The 21,339-nt window shown below is 50.7% G+C and overlaps 1 protein-coding gene across 2 annotated transcripts in view; it reads left to right on the top strand.

Annotated features, from left to right (window-relative positions):
* The window catches only part of LOC110297359 (BOS complex subunit NOMO1), a 51,976-nt gene that overhangs the window by 19,593 nt on the left and 11,044 nt on the right, over positions 1–21,339 (top strand). For both annotated transcript variants that reach the window (XM_021166114.2, XM_021166113.2), the window contains exons 10-25: positions 161–266; positions 436–586; positions 4,411–4,585; positions 6,513–6,654; positions 6,996–7,127; positions 8,238–8,374; positions 9,302–9,389; positions 10,171–10,234; positions 11,386–11,481; positions 14,519–14,737; positions 14,813–14,895; positions 16,776–16,935; positions 17,069–17,195; positions 18,363–18,476; positions 19,207–19,334; positions 20,641–20,782. In XM_021166114.2, the coding sequence (XP_021021773.1) occupies positions 161–266; positions 436–586; positions 4,411–4,585; positions 6,513–6,654; positions 6,996–7,127; positions 8,238–8,374; positions 9,302–9,389; positions 10,171–10,234; positions 11,386–11,481; positions 14,519–14,737; positions 14,813–14,895; positions 16,776–16,935; positions 17,069–17,195; positions 18,363–18,476; positions 19,207–19,334; positions 20,641–20,782 (2,064 nt within the window). The remainder of the gene's footprint in view (positions 1–160; positions 267–435; positions 587–4,410; positions 4,586–6,512; positions 6,655–6,995; positions 7,128–8,237; positions 8,375–9,301; positions 9,390–10,170; positions 10,235–11,385; positions 11,482–14,518; positions 14,738–14,812; positions 14,896–16,775; positions 16,936–17,068; positions 17,196–18,362; positions 18,477–19,206; positions 19,335–20,640; positions 20,783–21,339) is intronic.

Here is a 21,339-nt window from a genome sequence, read left to right as displayed (position 1 = left end):
CAGGAAATGCAGCCAAGAGGACAGCAGCAGTGAGAGGGAGAGGGGCTGGTGGAATTAGGGCTGAGAGGGAGGCATAGCGCCAACACATGGCACCATGGTGCTGTGCAGGAGGGGGTCTTGGCGGTACGGTCATGTGAAAATCTGTTCTTCACTTTTGCAGCCTGTGTTCCATGTCATGGGCTTCTCTGTCACTGGGAGAGTCTTGAACGGACCTGATGGAGAAGGCGTCCCAGAGGCTGTGGTCACCCTGAACAACCAGATTAAAGGTGGGCAGGCACGGTGGTCCTGAGTCTGCTCAAAGGGCTTGTTTTGCATCATGGAAGGATGTAGACACAAGGGACAAGCTCAGTGACCTTACAGTCCGCTGCGTCCTCATGTATCTGTCGGTGCAAACTTTTGCAGCTCAGCTTTTGTTCACGTGCTTTGGTTTCACAGTCAAAACGAAGGCTGACGGCTCCTTCCGCCTGGAGAACATAACGACAGGGACATACACCATCCATGCTCAGAAGGAGCACCTCTACTTCGAGATGGTCACCATCAAAATTGCACCCAACACCCCACAGCTGGCTGACCTCATCGCTACAGGGTAAGTGTGCTGTCCAGGTAGGGTTTCTGTTGCTGTGACGGAACCCCGTGACCAGAAGCAAGTTGGGGAGGAAAGGGTTTATTTGGCTAACACATCCATCATATCACAGTCCATCACTGAGTGAAGGCAGGTCAGCGATGTGAAGGCAGGAGCTGAAGCAGAGGCCATGGAAGGCTGCTGACTAGCTTGCTCGACCTCCTTTCTTACACAACCCAGGACTTTGATGGTGGCTCTGCCCTCAGTGAGCTGGGCTCTCCCGCATCAGACAGTCAAGAGAGTGAACCACAGGTTTGCCTACAGGCCATTCTTGTGGTGGTATTTTCTCATTTGAGGTTCCCTCTTCTGAAATGACCCCAGCATATGTCAAGTTGACATAAAACTCACTAGCCCATGGGTCCCTCCCCGCTCCTCTTGGCAGTAGTGGAGAAGAAAATGAGCTTTGGTCTGAAAATTTCTGTCTAGGATTCACATTGAGACAGCTGTCGAGTCACGATGGCTTCTTTTTGGAAAGATGAGTGGTGACCCTTGATAGCTGCAGGCACTTACGTGTTGGACACAAAATTGTTTTCTCTTGCTTTCAAGTTAAAATGGGTTTGTTAAAGTAGAAAGAGAAGGGGACAGGAGATGGTAAGTGCGCTGTCTGCCTGGCCTGGTGACTTGAACTTGATACCTGGGGGGTTACAGGCTGGAAGACGAGAACAGACTCAGACAGGTTGTCCCAGACTTCCATATATGTACAAACACAATAAAGAAATGTCTGTCTGTCTATCTGTCTTATCTGTCCATCTATGTTAGCAACAGATCTTTGAAGTTATCCCTCCCTGAGAGTACTTTCCTTGTGTGACCCTGGGGGCTTTGTGGGGTGCGCTGACAGTGGTGGATGTGGGGTGTGCTAGGAGGCATTTCTGGTCATTGGCAGAGTTCATCACTTAGTCACTGATATGCACAGCAAGGACAGGATGGACAGACATTTAGAGGCTCACAGCCAATGAGAGGTGTTGTTCCAGACAGGTGATGAGGGTTCAAGTTTGGTGTCACATAACCACTAGGTGGCACACAATCTCCCAGATTGGATCTGTGTACATCCAGATGATTGGCACACAGGTGGCCTGGACTGGTTAGCTAAGTGGGCAAGGGCACAGGGGCTGAGACAGTGAAAGACAAGGTGGTTACCATACCAACACCAGAGCTAGAGAGTGGAGCCCAGTAGACTCAGTCTACCTCGTCACCAGGGATCCACTGTGACCAGTCAGCTGTAAAAGACCAGGAAGTAAGTCACCCTTAGAAGATAATTCTTGGGTTCAATCCTTTTCCTCTCTGCTCTCAACTTGTGTGCTGGAAAAATCCATGCTAGGTAAGCAAGCAGCTAAACCATTGAGCTACCTGTGGACTCCCATGAGCAGATGCTTCGGCTGAGGCGCTGTGCCAAGGGCTACAGATATAACAAGCAGTCAAACCAAACAGTAAGGGCAGAGCTGCCAGCCCCGGGAGGGTGGCCGAAGGAGATGCCCGAAGTCTTGAACTGTGCCAGGAAGAGATTAGGAATTCTGAGAAGACCTTAGGTAGATTGGGGTGGGGCTGGTAGCTCCGAGGCCTTTGGAGGACCAGGGGAGGAAGGTGCAGGGCTTCCCAGGCAGGAAGGCAGCAGTTCAGAGGGGAGAGGACAGCTAGAATGAGCTGAGCCGGAGTAGCCAGAGGCCGCTGGTGAGGTCACGGGACCACCTACCTGTGGTGCAAGGACAGTCTTGCCCACTGAGACCATTGGGTCAGCAAGGGAGTGATGGAGATATGGCGTTTAAATTCTTCTTTTTTTTCTTTCTGGCTACTGGGTGGGTGAGTAGGAATTGGTGGGGAGCCAGGGTGTTGGCAGAGGTGCAGATAGGGGCCCATGGCAGTCGTCTGGAAGAGATGAGAGCTGGAGGTGTCTTAGCCAGGGGCTGGCAGGAGAGGAGAGGAGAAGCAGATGGACTTGATAGATGATTGGATGCAGAGAGTCAGTGAGCACATACTGACAGGCTGGGGTGTGTGTGTGTGTGTGTGTGTGTGCGCGTATCTGATAAGTTTCTTATTTAAAGTATTTAAATAAGTATAGTATTTGAACTAAAGTTAAGAAAACAAGACATTTGAACATCTTTGGAAGAGCTTGTTACTTTTTTGGAGGAACCCAGAGACCAAGCAAGCACATTTGCATTTATTTTTGGATGGTGTTGGGACACAAACCTAGACCTCTGTGCACAGGCAGACGTACTGCCTCTGAGCTCCATGTGCGCCTCCTTAATGCATTGGTGTTCCTTGCCTTTTTTATTTATTTTTAAATTATTTATAAAAACACATTTTAAAAATACTTAACATTTATTTATATGCGTGTGTCTTGCTTGCATGTATGTCTATACACCATGTTTGTGCCATGCCCTCAGAGGCCAGAAGGGGATGTCTGTCCCCTGGAACTGGGGTTGCAAACAGTTGTGAGTTGCCCTGTGGGTGGCAGGAATTGAACCCAGGTCCTCTGCAAGAGCAGGTAGTGCTCTTAACTGCTGAGCCATCTCCCCAGCCCCTATTTAATTTTTTAAAATTTTATTACATTTACTCATTTATGTATGAGTCAGTCTCTCTCTCTCTCTCCTTGCTCCTCCCCCACCCTGTGTGTGTGTGTGTGTGTGTGTGTGTGTGTGTTTGTGTATGCACACATATATGCACATATGTAAATGGTACCTGCGGAGGGCAGGAAAGGGTACCAGGTCTTAGAAAAGGGTACCAGGTCTCCTGGAGTTGGACTTGAATGAAAATGAAGACCTGATCGAGGGCTTTGTTGTAGATGTGAGAAGAGAACAGCCAGAGGCATCTGGAAGAGTCCAGGCTGAACATGGTCAGCAGAATAGATCAGGCCATGGAGGGGATGAGAGAGAGAAGAGAGAATAGAGAGAGGCCAGAAGAACCAAGAGAGCCTGTGGGCTCTCATTGAACCAAATGGCTGGGTTATAGAGGAAAGAGAAATGGGGATTTGGAGGAGCCAAAAAGGGTAGGGGGAGGGTGGGAAGTGCCGAGAGGAGACAGGACTTTGGACTTGCTGGGAGAGCCTGGCTGAGAGCCTGGCAGCCAGCATCTGCCTTGATATGTTAGTTGGCACCTCAGTCATTTGTCCTGAGTTTCTTTGGGGTGTCTGTGTTCTACACGGTAGCATGTGCTCTTATCCCCTGAGCATCTTTCCAGCTCTGCAACCATTTCTTTATCTCTTCCCTGATTATCCAGTTGGGACAGACATGCTTCTACAGTAGTTAGTCTGGCCCGTGACTGTCACAGGAGAAAGTTCTTCAGTATTGCTGTGTCCGAAGCGGCAGGGCCTGCTCTGTGTTTCTCAGAGGGACTACTCACCCTGAATCTGGAATCCAAGTCACTCCCGTCCGCAGGGTCCTTCCACCTCTGTGAGAGGCATTTGTGGCTCCCAACTCCTGAGGAGTTAGTTCAGTTCAGGGCACCTAACCATAAACAAGGAAGACGCTTTGGTATTCTTATGGTCGGTTAATGGCATTGTTTTGCAGACAGCTGGCCACTCTCCTTTTGAGAGGTGGCCCAGGTTGCTGTAGTGATTGGGTTATCTGAAGCATTTTTTCCTGCAGATGGTCTCTGCAGCAGTGGGGATAGGGGCTCACGCTACCCAGTTCATCCATAGCTCTGCCCTGGGCCCAGTGCAGACTTTGGCAGGTGGCCCCTGAAAGTGAATGTCACAGAGTCTACAGTGGGTACAGAGGGCACTTGTCTCGGGTGCTGGGAGCCTGCCCTGCTGCGTGTGAGTCTTGCTGGAATGACCAGGCTTCTCCCTGCAGGTTCAGCATCTGTGGTCAGATATCCATCGTCCGCTCCCCCGACACCATCAAGCAGATGAGTAAATACAGAGTGGTCCTGTCCTCCCAAGACAAGGACAAGGCTTTGCTCACTGTGGACAGCGATGCCCATGGATCATTTTGCTTTAAAGCAAAACCAGGGGTCTACAAAGTCCAGGTACATGATGGGTTTGGTTTATAGTGTCGGAAGGCTGGGAAGACTGGGAAGGCTGGGAAGTGGCTCAGGCAATAGAATGACTGCTGACAGGCTCTCTCATCCCCAGAGTCCATATGAAAAGCCAGATGTGCTGGCAGGAGCTCGTCATTCCAGGGCTGGGCAGGCAGAGACAGGCTGGTCCCTGGGTTCACTGGTCGGCCAGACTTGCTTGCTGGAGTAAACTCCAGGCCAGTGAGAGATTCCATCTAATTTTGAACAAGCTAGATAGCTTCTGAGCAAACAACACCCAAGGTGGTCTCTGGTCTCCACACACTCACATGCCCACCGGGCCCCCAAACTGAAAGAGCAAGGGTTTTCCAGAGTGTTAGGAGCTATAGCGGGGCACAAGGAGCCTTTCATTTCCTTCCTCCTGATGTCCAGCCGATCTCACAGCCCATGGATGCTGTGAACAGAGAGGCCTGCCCTTTCTCACTGACCGTGGGTGCAAGGTTGGGAGTGCGCTCTTGTACCTCCCTGGGCTCTGGCTGCTCTAGGATGTCCATGAGGCCAAGAACAGAGCAAAGCCAGCTTTTGAAGCTTCTGAGAGCTTGAAGGCCAGGGAGGAGCTTCCCCACCCTGACTCCAGGACGGCTAACAGGCCCAGGGAGCCGCCCAATCAGGCAGAGAAGCAGGGCAGCTCCTGGCCTGGAGTTTCCTCACAAGGGAGTTGGCCTGAGCGCAGCTGGGCTGAGCGACAACACAGCCAGAAGTTTGCCCTGTTCACCTTCTGGTGCAGTGGCCCTGTCCTCTTGGGAAAGACCATGTATCTGTAGCTGAGGGCTGGCCAATCAAATCAGCCCCGCTCCCAGCTCTAGGGAGGGAGACCTAGGAGTGTCCCCTAAGCTTGGGTCCTCTAGAGTGAGCCCTTCCTTCTGTAGGAACAAGTGGAGATGGGCCATCACGGCACAGTGACATCCTGCAGAGATTCCGTCAGATGTTGGAGTCGGGCAATTCCTTCCTGCTAGTAAACTAGGGGACGTCTGTCCTGGCACTCAGAGAAAAGGGAGCCAGGTGTGATGGCGCATAGCTGCAGGCCCAGCCCCGGAGAGGCTGAAACAGGACTGTGAAGTTCAGGCTAGCCTGGGCCACGTAGTCTCTGTCTTAAAGCAACGCACAAGAAAATAAGTACAGGCCGGAGAGATGGCTCAGCAGTTAAGAGCACTGACTGTTCTTCCAGAGGTCTTGAGTTCAATTCCTAGCAACCTCATGGTGGCTCACAACCATATGTAATGGGGTCCGATGCCCTCTTCTGGTGTGTCTGAAGACAGCTACAGTGTACTCACATACATAAAATAAATAAAATTGTAAAAAAGGAAAAGAAAAAGGAAAGTACATGGAAAAGAGTGAGCTAATTCTGCAGGTATCTTGGGAGGCATCAGACACAGCCTCTCTCTGAGACTTGGTTTCACACAGCCCAGGCTGACTCGGGCCTTGGGTGTTCCTTGTGCCTCAGCCTCCTGAGTGTGGATTGCAGGCTGGTGCTGCTGTGCCCGGCTAGGACTGTGTTACTATAAAAATATTACTTCTTAGGTTTGCTGTGATTACAACCTTCACCCTTCACTGTCTGCTTAGGTTGAGGCTCAGGTGAAGCTTCTAGTACCTCGTAGGCCGGGGGGAGAGCTGTTCCCTGCAGCCTCTAGTGTAGCAGTTCTCAACCTGCGGGCTGTGACCTCTTTGGGGTTGAGTGACCCTCTCACCGGGGCCACCGAAGACCATTGGGAAATGCAGATACTTGCATTATGATTCAAAACAGCAGCAGAATTAAAGTTGTGAGGTAGCAAGGAGAGTAAGTTATGGTTGGGGCCGCCACACCATGAGGAACTGTATCAAAGGGTCACAGCATTAGGAAGGCTGAGACGCCCTGCTCCAGCGTCTCCTGTGCTCACAGGTGGTGGTACCCGAGGCTGAGACCAGAGCCGGGCTGATGCTGAAGCCGCAGACATTCCCCCTCACTGTGACCAACAGGCCTGTGATGGATGTGGCCTTCGTGCAGTTTCTGGCAGCGGTTTCCGGGAAAGTCTCCTGTCTGGGTAAGGTATCGACTGCAAGTGAGAGCCTATAGTTCAGAGCGGGCAGTGGGAGGAGCTGGGCCCAGGACGTTCTGAAGGGGGTGGAGAGAAAGGTGGTCTGTCCCACCCTGTCTCTGTAGGTCTGCAGGGGCTGAGCAGAGGTGTAGAGGAGGGCCTGACTCCCTGGCCAGGGCGTCACTGTCTGGTGCTGACCACAGCCTTGGGGTGCTGGGAACTGGGTCACTCACTGTACCGAGCTGAGGAAGCGGGGCCTCCAGGGCTTGACGCTCGGGCTAAGCACTCAGAAGCTTGTAGGGTTTATGATGGCAGTCAAGTGAGGTCCTCCAGTCTCTCCTCTACAGATACCTGCGGTGACCTGTTGGTGACCCTGCAGTCCCTGAGCCGCCAGGGTGAGAAGCGCAGCCTCCAGCTCTCTGGCAAAGTCAACTCCATGACTTTCACCTTTGACAAAGTTCTGCCTGGGAGATACAAAAGTAAGATGGGGCCTGATACTCTCGGGAGCTCGCTCTCCCAAGCCTGCTCCCCTGTGGGCTTACTGTAGGCCTCTCCTAGGGAACTCTGTCCCAGGACCTCTGTCTCCTCTGTACCTGCCAAGTTAGCTCCTTTGTCACAGAGGTTCTGCCCTGCATGTGCTCTGGGACGGTGCCTGGCATAAACTGTTTTATTTCTAAATGCCAGAAGGAGCACGGTAGTTCTGTTCTCATGTCTGCCACTTAGGCCTAGCTAGAGTGACCTTGCCCAGTCATTCTTTCTCCTCCCCTGACCGATACCTCACCCATGAAACGGAACAGTGGCCTTTCTCAAGGAGAGACTAAGGCAGAGCACAGGGCCTGGTCTGCAGGGCAGTGCCCCACGCTGGTGCCCTTCCTGCCCTCGGTAAGCCAGCTCTTGCCTCCGTTTTGAAGAGCAGCTTGCAGCTGGTGGCAGGGTCTAGACTTCTACCTAGTGAGGTAGACTCTTCTCCTGGGGGCTTGTGTTTCTCTGTCTCAGAAAGAGCTGGCTGCCTGTTTCTATAGTTTCACAGAGTCCTGACGTGCCCATGAGCTTGTATGACTGTTGCTGCTCACAGTTCCCTGGCAGAGTCCAGAAGCCCAGACCCACAAAGCTGACTAGAATCCGGGTGCCGGGCGGGCTGAGGAGGGAGAGTCTTTTGAGTCAAGGAGTTTGAGATTTGCTAAAACAACAACAAAAGTCAGACAGTTTACACAAAGTGTAGCGGCCCATGAATATCTTGTAACCTGGCATCTTCAGCCTAGATGGATGTCCTTATTTATGGTGACAGTGGCCACTGATGTCAGTTTTTCTTTGGCAGCGACCTGTCCTGAACATTGCTCCCCGCTTAGGTATTTTTATGTAAAGTGTATTTTCTTTTTAGACAGGGTCTCACTCTACAGCCCAGGCTGGCTTTGAACTCTTAATCCTTGTACCTCAGCCTTCAGAGTACTAGGATTAAAGTGCACAATTCTTTGTTTAGCACATGTGTACTCCTCTGCCGCTAGCTAGCAGGTCCCCAGTTGCTCAGTGCTGCAGGCCCCTAGTTGCCCGGTACCGTGAGGCCCCAGCCCCATGTGTTGGCTTTGCAGTCAGCATCGTGCACGAGGACTGGTGCTGGAGGAACAAGAGTCTGGAAGTGGAAGTGCTAGAGGACGACGTGTCTGCGGTGGAGTTCCGGCAGACCGGCTACATGCTGCGCTGCGCACTCTCACACGCCATCACTCTGGTATGTGCTGCTTCTGAGGGACCTCCGAGAGAGTGCCCAGCGGGGCGGGCAAGATGGCTCAGCCTCAGAGAGTGTCCAGCGGGGCGGGCCGGACGGCTCAGCTCAGGAAGGGATCTGTACAGCTTCCAGGACCCACACAGTGGAAGGAAAGAACCAAATCCTGCAAGTTACCCTCTGACCTACACACACACACACACACATACACAGAGAGTGTAATGACAGTTAAGCCAAGGTCCCTTTTCTACCCTGGGTTCCCACCTGCCAGGGAAGGCATCCTCAGCCTGCAGTGTTACAGGTCCTCCTCAGCCCGTGGGCAGCTGGGCAGCTCAGTGCGGTGCGGTGCGGCTGCGTGGTGTTGTCTCTTCCTGCAGCGTTGGGATCGCAGTGCCTGCTCCTCAGGCTATGGGAGGCCAGCAAGCTGTGCTGTGTGTAGTGTTTCCGTGGTGTGCGCAGTTCACTAGTGTGAACAGTTACACTGTTCACTAGTGCAGCTGAGTTCTCTAGGTTGCTTCCTGTGGGCAGAACGCACTCACTCGCTTCTTCTCGTGTTTTCCTTTTATGTTCGTTTTGCAGTTCTGTGGACCAAACCCAGGGTTTCAGACATGCTGGGCCAACAGTTACTGCTGAGTTGTATGCCTGGTCCTTAAACCATTTTTAAAGTTATTCTTATTTTGTTGTTGTTGTTTTTTGGTTTTTGTTTTGTTTTGTTTGTTTGTTTTTGAGATCAGCTTTCTCTATTATGTAGCCCTGATTGTCCTGGAACTCACCATGTAGACCAGGCTGGCCTCAAAACTTAGCAGATCCAAATGCCTAGCCCTCCCTAGTGCTGGGATTAAAGAGGGCGGTACCGCAGCTGGCCTAGATTATTGTTTTTTTCTTTTGTGTATGTGGGTGTCTTTCCCCATGAGTCACCATGTTGCCTTACAGGAATTTCATCAGGACGGAAATGGCCCTGAAAATGTGGGGATTTACAATCTCTCCAGGGGAGTCAACCGCTTCTGCCTGTCCAAGCCTGGTGAGCCTGGGAGGTGGGAGTGTGGCGCCGGCCTGGGCCTGAAGGTCGGAGACCCCGGGTCCTTTCACCCTCAGAGATGTTAGTGACATTGCTGCCAGCAGTCTATCTTTGCAGTGATGTGATGTGCTGCCTTGCCTCCCATCCTCCACGGCCGCTCTAGCTCTATCAAGATAGAGTTTACAGGGCGTGAAGCTCACCTGCTTCAGGGCTCAGTGGTGGAGCACTAACTCAGTGTGCTCTCAGAGCCTCAGCTTACCCCAGTACCACAAAAAAAACCAGCGTACATCCCCTTAAGATGTGTGATACATGCTTGCCAGCAAGCTGACCAGGTTGTTCAGTCATGGCCACAGACCCAGCCCTGGCTGCAGCCTAGTTACGTTTTGTGCCTCGGCCTGATCTCAGCCTTTGGCTTCTTACACGTAGCATAGTTTTGGAGTTGAACTACATTGTAGTATAACAGTGCTTTGTTCTTTTTCATTGCTGAGTTATATTCCACTGTGTGTACATAGCACATTCTCTGTGTGTAGCAATTTTGCACATTACCTGCGTCTGAGCAGGTGCAGCCTCAGGGAGTCACTGACAATGTCAATGCTCCTGAGGGGTGTGAAGGAGGGGCCCGTGGCACAGGAGAGCAGCCTGCCCGGTGTTCGCAGTCCCATTACCCCAGGTCTGTGATAAGCTTAAGCTTTCAGTCTGAGGCGTGCTGCTGCCTCCCGAGCGGGCACGCGCGCTGGCAGAGCCTTCTAGGCTCAGACAGTTACACTTGGTTTTCTCTCTGTAGGTGTGTACAAAGTGACTCCCCGCTCCTGCCACCGGTTTGAGCAAGCCTTTTACACCTATGACACGTAAGCTTGGGGACAGCGTGCTTTGGGTGGGCGTGTGCTTTCTTCTGTCTCTTCATTTGTTTCCCAGCACAGGGGTATATTTCTATTGGGTGTCATTTGTTTGTTTTCTTTTGAAAGAGGTAAGATTAGGCATTTGAGTGAAATTCTAGGTATAGGTTTTCTGATATCCTAAGATGTTAGTGAGGAAATGGAGGCAGGCTCTCCTTCCTAAGGATTCTGTAACTCATGGGCCGGCAAGAGGGCTCACTGAGTAAAGGTGTTTGCTGAGCCAGCCTGGAGACCGGAGTTCGAAACCGGGAAACTGTGTCAAGGTGAAAGGAGAAAATGGACTCACAGGCTGACCTCTGACCCCATGTGTGTTCCATTCAATGGGCTCCACCCTCCCGGTGAAAATCACAACAATAACGATAATAGAGTTCTGGAAATTCAGATGGGAAGGCCATGCTGTTAAAAAATGGTCTTTGAACTAATTCTGTTCTTAAAATATCACATCCTTATTCTCAGTAGATCACACACACACTTCTAAAAATATAAACATGGTGGCCTGAGCCAGAGCTCCTTCCCATCAGTGAGGGCCCGGAGGTTTGGCATCGTTGGTGGATGTGTTCTTTAGGTTTCTATTGTGGTGGTAAACACCATGACCAGACCAACTTCGGAAGGAAACGGTGGCTTAGATGGCTTGTATGTTCTAATCCCAGTCCATCATGAAGGGAAGGAAGTCAGGGCAGGTACTGAAGGAGGAACCTGGAGGAGCCGGGGCTGAGGCCGTGGAGGAGTGCTGTTGACTGGCTTGCTTCCTTTGGCTTGCTCAGCCTGCTCCCTTACTCACTCCAGACCACCTGCCCGGGTGTGGCTCTGCCCTCAGTGAGCTGGGCCCTCCCAGGTCAACCATCAATCAAGAAAATGAACCACAGGCTTGCCCACAGCCGGCCCAGTGGGAGCACTTCCTCAACCATTCCCGCTTGTGTCAAGTGACAAAGAACTAGTTAGGACATTGTACTTGTGAGGCTTCCTGAGTTTACCCACTCCGGCCTATGGGTTGTTTTCTCTGTGTGTGGGGTGGGGAGGGGGGGAGGGCCCAAGGCTGTACCTCGACCCCTTGGAGTACCCCTTAGGGGTTGCTGCTAGCAGAGTCTCTGTTTGATTTCTAGGTCTTCACCCAGTATCCTGACACTGACAGCCATTCGTCACCATGTTCTTGGAACAATTATTACTGACAAAATGATGGACGTCACAGTGACTATCAAGTGAGATGAGTGTCCGCTGTGGCCGGGGAGTGGGGGCTGCTCTAAGTGTGTACACCGGTGGTCTCCCTCTCTTACACTCTGGTGACACAGCGGGGTAAACACAGCAACTGCGTGAGGAGGGGCTTCCTGACAGCTGGGTCTTTGACTTAAATCTGTTTGAATTCTTTCTTTCTTTCTTTCTTTCTTTCTTTCTTTCTTTCTTTCTTTCTTTCTTTCTTTCTTTCTTTCTTTTTTTTTTTTTTTTGGCTAAGGGAAAAATCTTCTAGGGTTTGTTCACTGTAATTCAAGCGCTTTAGTGACAAAATTGCTTCATTTTTCTTTAGCTCTTTTCTTGAGGTTTTGAGTAGCGATGGCTCCTGTATAGGTTGGAGAAGGTCCTTGGGAGACAGGCTTTGCTGAGGGGATGTTCCATGCTGGTGAGGTGTATCTGACAGCACAGTTTTCTTTGGGCAGCATGGCTGTCTCACACAGATGAACTCTGAGGAACTCACCCCCTTCATCTGGTTGAGTTGGCTTTGTCTTCAGCCAGATCCCTGCCCATCTCTCATGGATGCTGAGGACACCACTCAAACACACATACATGTGCACATACACACCCACAGATATGTACATACAGACACACACACAGATAAACACATACATGTATACATGTTCCCCACACAGGTACCCGAACACACACAAACAAAGAGTAATGTTTATTTATTGGTACAAGGGATTGAACCCAGAACCCAGGACCTTACACATGCTAGGCAGACTCTACACCAAGCCACACCCACAGTCCTTAACTTTCATTTCAGTCAAGTTGTCCAAGCTGGCCTTGAACTTGCTGTGTGATCGATCCTTCTCTCTCAGCATCGTTCGTAGATAAAATGCCCAGCCTGTGACACCGCTCCCAGAACAATACCATTGAGAATTGTCAGGGTTGCAGCCCAGGGTTTCGTAGGCTGTAAATGACCCTGTGGTACTGAAGCAAACACATAACTATAAGTGTATGACTGTGACCGTGTTTGAGTCTGACCTTTGAGCCTGTGACAGGGAAGACTGGCAGCGTTTTGACAGCAGAGCTGGCTGGGTGGGAACAGGGTTGAGTGTGGGGAGGGTCCATTGCTGAGTCTCTGGGGTGCTGGCCCTTCGGGTGCCCTGGCTTCATCCTGCTTGCTAAGTGTTCACCATTGGTCACAGTGACTCCAGGGCACTGGTGTGTGCCTTCATTATTAACGTGTATAGCTTTGGGAGTGTGCTGGAGGTGTCTTCTGTCATTGGCTTGTGCTGACAGACAGTATGAGCTGTGTTTCTGGCTGGACATTACCCCTTGGACCCTTCTGGGGGACCCTGACCCTGCTAGGCTGTACCCCAGCTGCTGGTTCTTGTGTCAGTCGGCCTGCCCTGTAGTCTCCCTTTGTTCAGAAATGGCAGCTCCCGTCCTTTTCCTGCTCTTTGGTCATTGTCCTCTGCTTCCCCTGGTCTAGACGACTCAGCAAAGCTTTGCCTTTACAGTAAAAGTACGTTCAGGTCTCTTCCCAGTCCAGTACTTGACGGTCCACACCGTTCCCACTCACTGGTTTTGAGCCTCTGCAGCAGCCTCCCGTCCTTCTTCTCTGTCTTGGCTGTGCCTCATGACTCAGTGCTCTCTACACAGTGGCCAGAGTGATTCTGCTGCTGTGGAGGTCAGTCCTGCCTCCACTGAAAAGCCCAGACTCACCCAGAGCCCACACAGGACTTTGAAGGGTGTGTGACCCTGTTTCCCGTCTGGCCCCTTCTGACCTGTCTGCCCCGGGTTCTCTGATCTTGCCGTCTCTTGAACACACAGTGAATTTTTCCCCAGAGGACATCACCCCACCATGATCCACTTTCCTGAGGCCTCTCCACCCGCACCCTAGGCCACTCTCCCACTCTTTGCCACTGTCACCGTTCTAGAATGATCTTGACCAAGCATCATGGCACTCTGCTCACTGTGCCCACAACGGCCGCTTTTCTTCTTACCTGGTGTCTGCTGTGCCTTTTCTGTTACCACCCTCGCCTGCCTATGCCTGCCTGCCTGCCTGCCTCCCTCCCTTTCTTTTTGTTTCTGATACAGGGTTTCTCTGCATAGCCCTGGCTGTCCTTGAGCTTGATCTGTGCATTAGACTGGTCTCAAACTCAGAGATCCGCCTGCCTCTGCCTCGCTAGGATTAAAGGTGTGCTCCACCATTGCCTAGCTCCCTGCTTCTTCAGATTCGTAAAAGGTGGTGTGAAAGGGCAGAGGACCGGGTCATGCGTCCAGGCACCATGTGCAGGCTGGTGGCTTTCCATCAAGTTGCAGGGTCTTCTATTCTGGCCTTCTGCTAGCGTCTGCTGCTGTGTTGCAGCTGATGTTCCATCTTTATTTATTTTATAGTTTGTATGTGCAGACACGTATGTGCAGGTGCACACATGTATGTGCAGGTGCACACACGTATGTGCAGGTGCATGTGTGTAGAGGTCAGCAGCCAGTCTCAGGTGTTGTTCCTCAGGAACCATGTTCTTTGTCTGAGCCAGGGCCTCTTACTGGCCTGGAGCATGCCGCTCAGGTTAGGCCGTCTGATGGGGAGCCCCAGGGGTCTGCCTGTCTCTGCCTCCCCAGCACCGGGATTCTAAGCATGCTGCCACATAACTGGCTTTGATGACTATGTGGGTTTGGGGACTCAGATCCTCATGTTTACATGTTAAGCAAGTACATTCCCATCCTAGTTTTTATTTTTTGCTAAATAATTTGTGACTATTATATTTTTATTTTAGTTTATGTGGGGTGTTTTGGGTGCATGTATGTCTGTACTATGTATATGCAGAGGCCAGAAGAGGTCCTGGAATCAAACCTAGGTTCTCTGGAAGAGCAACCAGCTGTTGAGCCATCTCTCCAGCTCCCTAATCTGTGTTTCTAGAACAAAAGATTGTGCCACTGTGATGTTGTTGTAAGGTGTCTGGCTTTTGCCCATGACTCCCCAGTTGTGGAAATGTCAAGTTCCCATCTAATGCAGGATGTGCACCGCATCCCATAGCCTACCTGTGTCTCCTCCAGGTCTTCTATCGACAGCGAGCCAGCCTTGGTCTTGGGACCTCTGAAGTCTGCACAGGAGCTGCGGAGGGAACAGCAGCTGGCAGAGATCGAGACTCGCAGGCAGGAGAGGGAGAAGAATGGCAAAGAAGAGGGCGAAGAAGGCAGGGCCCGGCCTCCTGGGCAAGAGATGGTGGATGAGTTACAGGGCCCCTTCTCCTACGACTTCTCCTACTGGGCCCGGTAAGCGCTTGGGCCGTGTTCTGTCTTCCGGGGACAGAGCCAACCAGCCACGCTGAACTCTTCTCACTCCTTCAGGTCTGGAGAGAAAATCACTGTTACACCCTCGTCCAAAGAGCTCCTCTTTTACCCCCCATCCATGGAAGCCACTGTCAGTGGAGGTATGTGTCCACTCCATGAGCGGGTATTGTGCCTTTGTTTCTCTATTTGTGTGTGTTTAAATGGGTGTTGTGTTATATTTGTGCAGCCATGTCTGCAAGCCACCCAAAAGTCTCTTTGGTGTCATTAGTAGATGTATGTATGTATGTATGTATAGATGGATGCATGGATGTATGGATGCATGGATGGATGATAGATGGATGGATGATGGATGGATGGATGGATGACAAAGCCAGCTTAGTCAGTCAACAGGGTCTCAAGAGAGGGAGTGAGGATTGAAAAGAAAAGTACAATTAGTCAACATTATAACCTGACTCCAGCCAGTACTGAGGCTGAAGCAGGCTTATTTTTTCCCAACCAGCTTTTATACCATTTTAGGTACTTGCAGGCAATAGGGTCAGTTCTTAGATCAAAGACAAAGTAATCAAACAAGGAAATAAACAAAGCCCCCTGGTCACTGTTTCTAGGGGCTAATCAGGATGACCAAGATAAGAGGAGTGTGACACATTCCTAGGCTGAGTTCTCCTTGAGCTTTATGTTAACCCAGGTGTGAATATTCTTATCTGAGCCCAGTGACAGGTACTTGCCAAATTTCTGTAAGTGGCACCAAGAGCTTTCCACAGATGGATGGATGGATGGATGGATGGATGGATGGATGGACGTGTGCATGGATGGATGAATAGTCTAAGTAGAGATAGCTTCTGTGACTATAGGTGTAGTGGTGTGCAGCGAGAATTTTGGAGTTTTCGTTTCTTTAAACACACACACACACACACACACACACACACACACACACAGAGAGAGAGAGAGAGAGAGAGAGAGAGAGAGAGAATATAAGAATATGTTTTTATTTTAATCCCAGGTGTGGGATGTGGGCTGTTTCAGAGAGTCCACAGCAGCTATGAATTGCCTCATGTTCTAATAGAGCTGTGTTTTTGCCAGCTGCAGATAGTTTTGTGATTGTGTGACATTTGGAATTCTGGCGACTTCTCTGGGGATATATAAACACTAGGGCCCCTAGAAGTGGGCTGGTCATGGTTTGTTAAATAGTTAGGTGAAAAGCAGAAACAAGAAGAAGAAAGGAGATATCCTGAAGATGAAGGACAAGCTTGCCCTTAACCAGCAGGGAATAGTCTAATGATACTGTTGCCCGGGTTTATTCAGGGATCTCTTTCCTTTCCTCTCTGTCCTTTTTCTCTTTTATCTTGTTTTAGGAGGTTGAAAGGGTGGAAGAAACAAGAACCCACAAAGTAGTCAGAGACAGTTACAGTGGTGTTTTTTGGAGGACCAGTCTTCCCTTGATTTTATTGATCCAGAAGGCAGAGGAAGAGTCACTACCAGTTGCCAAACTTGCTTGAGTTTTTTGGGTCTTCTGATGGTTTGGGTCTTCCTGTTCCCAGGTGTGGAGGGAAGGCCTTCTTCAGGAACAGGTTATCACAGCGATTTGCCTGGGGAACATTTTATGGCATCTTTAGAGTTGAGTATGTTGGAAGAGTGAGTTTCTGCTGTTTCTTCCTCTCCCCTCACCGTCTTCACACCAGGTCTGAGTTGGACCAGCACCTCTTGAGAAGATTTTAGGTGGCTTGCTCTGTCTCCAACTTACTCTGTGGAGACAGGGTCTCTCACTGAACCTGGAGGTAGACTGGCAGCCAGCAACCCCAGCCATGCTCTTGCCTTCATCCCCCAGTGCCAAGGCTACAGGCACATGGCTAAACTTGGCTCCCTTACATGTGTATTGGGCTTCAAGCTCAGGTCCTGATCCTTGCAGACCAGCACGGTCTCTCCAGCCCGAGTTCCTCCTCAGTCATCTCAGGTCTGGGCTCTCTTTGCTCAGAGAACTCCAGTTGAATGCCTACTTCCCTCTTGTTTCCTTCCTTCTTAGAAAGCTGTCCAGGGAAGTTAATTGAGATCCATGGGAAGGCGGGCTTGTTCCTGGAAGGCCAGATTCACCCAGAGCTGGAGGGAGTCGAGATTGTCATCAGCGAGAAGGGAGCAAGTTCACCCTTGATCACTGTCTTCACTGATGACAAAGGTGCCTACAGGTACGTCCCCAAAGAGAAACCACTTGGCTGGCTGCAGGAAACCTCCTGAGGCAGGTCAGACTTCCTGGGGAGGGCTGGGCTTCCATTGAAGCTGAAAACAGCCATTTGTAGGGTTTGACTCTCTTTCCTGCAGTGTTGGTCCCCTACACAGTGACCTGGAGTATACTGTGACCTCACAGAAGGAGGGCTACGTGCTGACTGCTGTGGAAGGAACTGTGGGAGACTTCAAGGCTTATGCCTTGGCTGGTGTGAGCTTCGAGGTAATGTGCTTCCAGGGCCACTTCACTGAGGGCAACGTACACGATCATAAAACACACAGGAAGTAGACAGTTTCATACATGGTCAAACACCATACAGTATAGTCAAAGAGCATAGTCCTTCACGCCGGCACCTCCTCTTTCTGTCAGCGACTTTCCATCTTCCAGAACATTTATTATATAAGTGGAATTGTGCACCGTGTGCTGGCCTGGCTTCCTTTACTGGGGTAAGCTGTGGAGAGAGATCAACTTTCCCGTGGTTGTGCATGTTGGCTGTCTTCCCCCGACTTTGGAAGCAGGGCGTCTAGCCCAGATTAGCCTCTAACCCTCTATCTCTCTGTGCAGTCTAGAACGTATCCTTGAACTCCCAATCCTCCTTTCTCTCTGTACCAAACTCTGAGAAGACGACAGGCTCAGTATATGCAGATGTCCACCCTCAGTCTATGCAGCCCTGGGGATGGAGCCCAGGGCATCCGTCGTGTGTGCTGGGCAGGCACTCAAGCAAGCTCCCTCCCTCCCTAGGACCTAGGCTGCCCTTCCCATGGTGGTGCCAAGTGTCTCTTTTGTCCCTCATTCTCTGTGTGGGGTGTGGGGTGACATGGGCTGGGCAGGAGTTGAGTGTGACTCTGTAGCGCACTTCCCATGCAGCTGGAGGCGTCACTGCCGAGTGTGTGTGTGTGTGTGTGTGTGTGTATGTGTGTGTGTGTGTTAGACCGGATGCGGACATGGAAGAACCGTGTGCACCATAGATGTTGTCTGTGGTTTATAAGACACCCCTAGATCACTGAGAACACAGCCATTCGTGGAAGCGATTCAATGGCTAGGAAGATGGAAGACACACTCTGATTCTACAGCTACTGAGCTAGTGCCAGGGAGATTACCACATAGATGCTGTTTGGGGGGTGGACTTGTACAAGTCCAAATTCTTTATTTGTGGCGTGAGCCTATTTGGCCTTGCAAAGGTAATTTATGGTACTGTTGTGGCAAAATGCCTAACCTAGTACAAGCAATGAAGGAAGACAGGATTGCTTTAGGTTCATTGTTTGAGGGTCCACGTCCGTGTTGGTGGGAAGCATGGTAGCAGCTGTAACGGGCAGGGCACAGCTGGCCTGCTGGCTATGGATTGCTGACCTCAGTTCTAGAATGTTCTGATTGATTACCTTCTTCCAGATTAAAGCTGAAGACGACCAGCCACTCCCTGGGGTTCTCTTATCCCTCAGTGGTGGCGTGTTTCGGTCCAACCTCCTGACCCAAGACAACGGCATTCTGACTTTCTCAAACCTGGTAAGGCCCTGGTGGGGACACAGCACAGGTCACTGGATGTGTGGCTGGACAGTGTAAGAACAGTTGGCCATGTAACGGGCTCTGGAGATCCACCTGTTATAGCATGGCTCTTACTCAGGACTCGGCTGCTTCTGACCAGTGCTTTCTTTACAGCAAGGCAGTGTAACTAACTGCCTGGCCACAGCCACTCCTCTCTCAGGCAGCCTTTTGTTTTCCACAGATTGTGTGTGTGTGTGTGTGTGTGTGTGTGTGTGTGTAGGAGAGTATGACAGTGACTGGCTTACTTGTGTTTCTTTGGCAAAGTCCACTCCATGTGTGAAGGTCGTGATGTACCGATGTACCGAGTTTTCATCCGAGGTGGCGTTCAAGGCCACCGCCAGTGGGGTTCATTAGTGCAGGAACATGCGTTGACAGCTGGTCACTCCTGAGAGTCGGGCTGCACATAGAAGGGCACAGGCTTTGCATGCCCAGCCTCTGTGCACCCCTGCCACTTGTTTGCTGAATCCTTTCCAGTTGTTTATGCTGGTTCTGAGTCTTCCTAAAGTTGAGGCGTGGCTTCTGTTCTGCTGATGTGCTAAAGGTGGTAACAACTCCCTGTTCACAACATGTAGGAACCACCATTTCTGTGTGTCTGGGAGGCTCTGCTGCCCTGTCATCTGATTGTAGCTCACGGTGACTTTAAGCCATCTGAAGTGTGGCAGCCACCTCAGTTGTGCCTGTCTCTTGGCAGAGTCCTGGACAGTACTACTTTAAACCCATGATGAAGGAGTTCCGCTTTGAGCCATCCTCACAGATGATAGAAGTGCAGGAGGGGCAGAACCTGAGGATCACCATCACTGGCTTTCGAACTGCCTACAGGTGCGTGCCCTCCCCCAGGCTGCAGGCGTGTGCCCTCCCCCAGGCTGCAGGTGTGTGCCCTCCCCCAGGCTGCAGGTGTGTGCCCTCCCCCAGGCTGCAGGTGTGTGCCCTCCCCAGGCTGCAGGTGTGTGCCCTCCCTCAGGCTGCAGGTGGGGGAGAAATGCCCGCCAGGGTTACACATTGACTAAATTTGGGGAGGACTTTGAGGTAAGGTAGAGGTCAGAAAGGTGGCTCTTTCTTGCGATGTGTAGGTGACTACTACCCTCCTCCCACTGTCCCCCCCACTTTCCTGCCCTCTTTCCAGTATGTCACCTGCTGTCCACTCACCAGCATACTCTCTGAAAACTTGTCTAAGGCAGCCTAGTGCCTTACTTAAAAAAAATTGTTTGAAAAATGTTTGAAATGTGATTATGTTTTTAAGAGGAGGAAACATCATAATGAGCAGAACTTGCAGATGTTGGAAGAGAGTTGATAGCGGAAAGTTAGCTTTCTGACTGGATATAATGGTGCACACTGTTAATCCAAGGCACAGGCAGGGAGGGTTGTGAGTTCTAGGCCAAGCCTGATTTACATAGTGAGTTCCAGGACCTCCAGGGCTACACAGAGAGATCCTGTTTGAAAAAAATCTGGAGCTGGAGAGATGGCTCAGTGGTTAGGAGCACAGACTGTTCTTCCAGAGGTCCTGAGTTCAATTCCCAGCAACGACATGGGAACCATCTGTAATGAGATTCGATGCCCTCTTCTGGTGTGTCTGAAGAGAGTGACTGTGAAGTCATATGAATAAAGTAAATAATAAAATAAATATTAAAAAAAAAGAAAAGAAAAAAATCTAAATTAAATGGAACCAAAACAACAACAAACCCCCCACCAAATAGATAGATAGACAGACAGAGAGACAGACAGACAGCCTTTCTATTCTTGCCTCCTCGACCCCCAGGTTCCCTTCCAGGATGTGTCCAGAATTTCCATTTCTTCAGAGTACTCTCAGGGACAGCTGAGTGATAGCCACGAACCCTGTGCATATGAGCAGACATACAAACAGGCATGCTTACATGGGTTTATAAAAGCACTTTGGATGAAGGATAATCAGCTCAGGCATAGAAAAGGGGATCATTTCAACAGATTATGTGGAATGAAAATCCTTGTGAGTTGTTTACATTATCCAGTGCATCACAGTTTCAGATCAGCAGCGGTAGAAGCATCCTTATGATAAGAGCAGATTTGCCCTGGAACCGTGGGTCCACAAGTGTCCTGTGCATCAGAGGCCCCAAGGTGATATATTCCATTTCTCCTCTTGTCACCCCAGCTGCTACGGCACTGTGTCGTCTTTAAATGGAGAGCCAGAGCAGGGTGTCGCGGTGGAGGCTGTGGGGCAGAAAGACTGCAGCATCTATGGAGAAGACACGGTGACAGACGAGGAAGGGAAGTTCCGGTTACGTGGGCTGCTGGTGAGGCTGTGTGATTTCTCGGGTGTTTCCTTCTTGCTGTCAGTGGTGTCCTTGTGGGATAGCCTGGGCCAACAGGCTGGAGGGAGAGACTCTGGAATCCCTGTGCCTGTATTTTGGCCGACAGGGTGTGTGTTTAGTCTTGTTCTGTGGGAAAATATAAGGCCCCTAAAGGGGGATTAGCATAGCTTTGCCCAGGGCTGAAATCTCTTGAACCAGCAGGCCTTCACAGTTCAAATCACGCTCAGCGCCACCATGTTCCATATCCCTACTAGGATAGCCCATTTGGCCCCACTTAAAGCATTCCACTGCTTTCCAAATCCACAGTCCCCAAATCCACATCCTTCCAAACAAACACTTGGTCAAGTCTATCGCAGCAATACCCTGGTCCCTGGTACCAACTTCTGTCTTAGGGTTTTACTACTGTGAAGAGACACCATGACCAAGGCAAGTCTTATAAAGGACAACATTTAATTGGGTCTGGCTTTCAGGTTCAGAGGTTTAGTCCATTTTCATCATGGCAGGAGCATGGCTGTGTCCAGAAAGACATGACGCTGGAA

Source organism: Mus caroli, unplaced genomic scaffold (genome assembly GCF_978045245.1).
Source record: "Mus caroli unplaced genomic scaffold, Mus_caroli_1 scaffold_8, whole genome shotgun sequence".
Taxonomy (NCBI): domain Eukaryota; kingdom Metazoa; phylum Chordata; class Mammalia; order Rodentia; family Muridae; genus Mus; species Mus caroli.
Note: the sequence above shows the minus strand (reverse complement) of the source record. Positions and strands in the feature narration are given on the sequence as shown.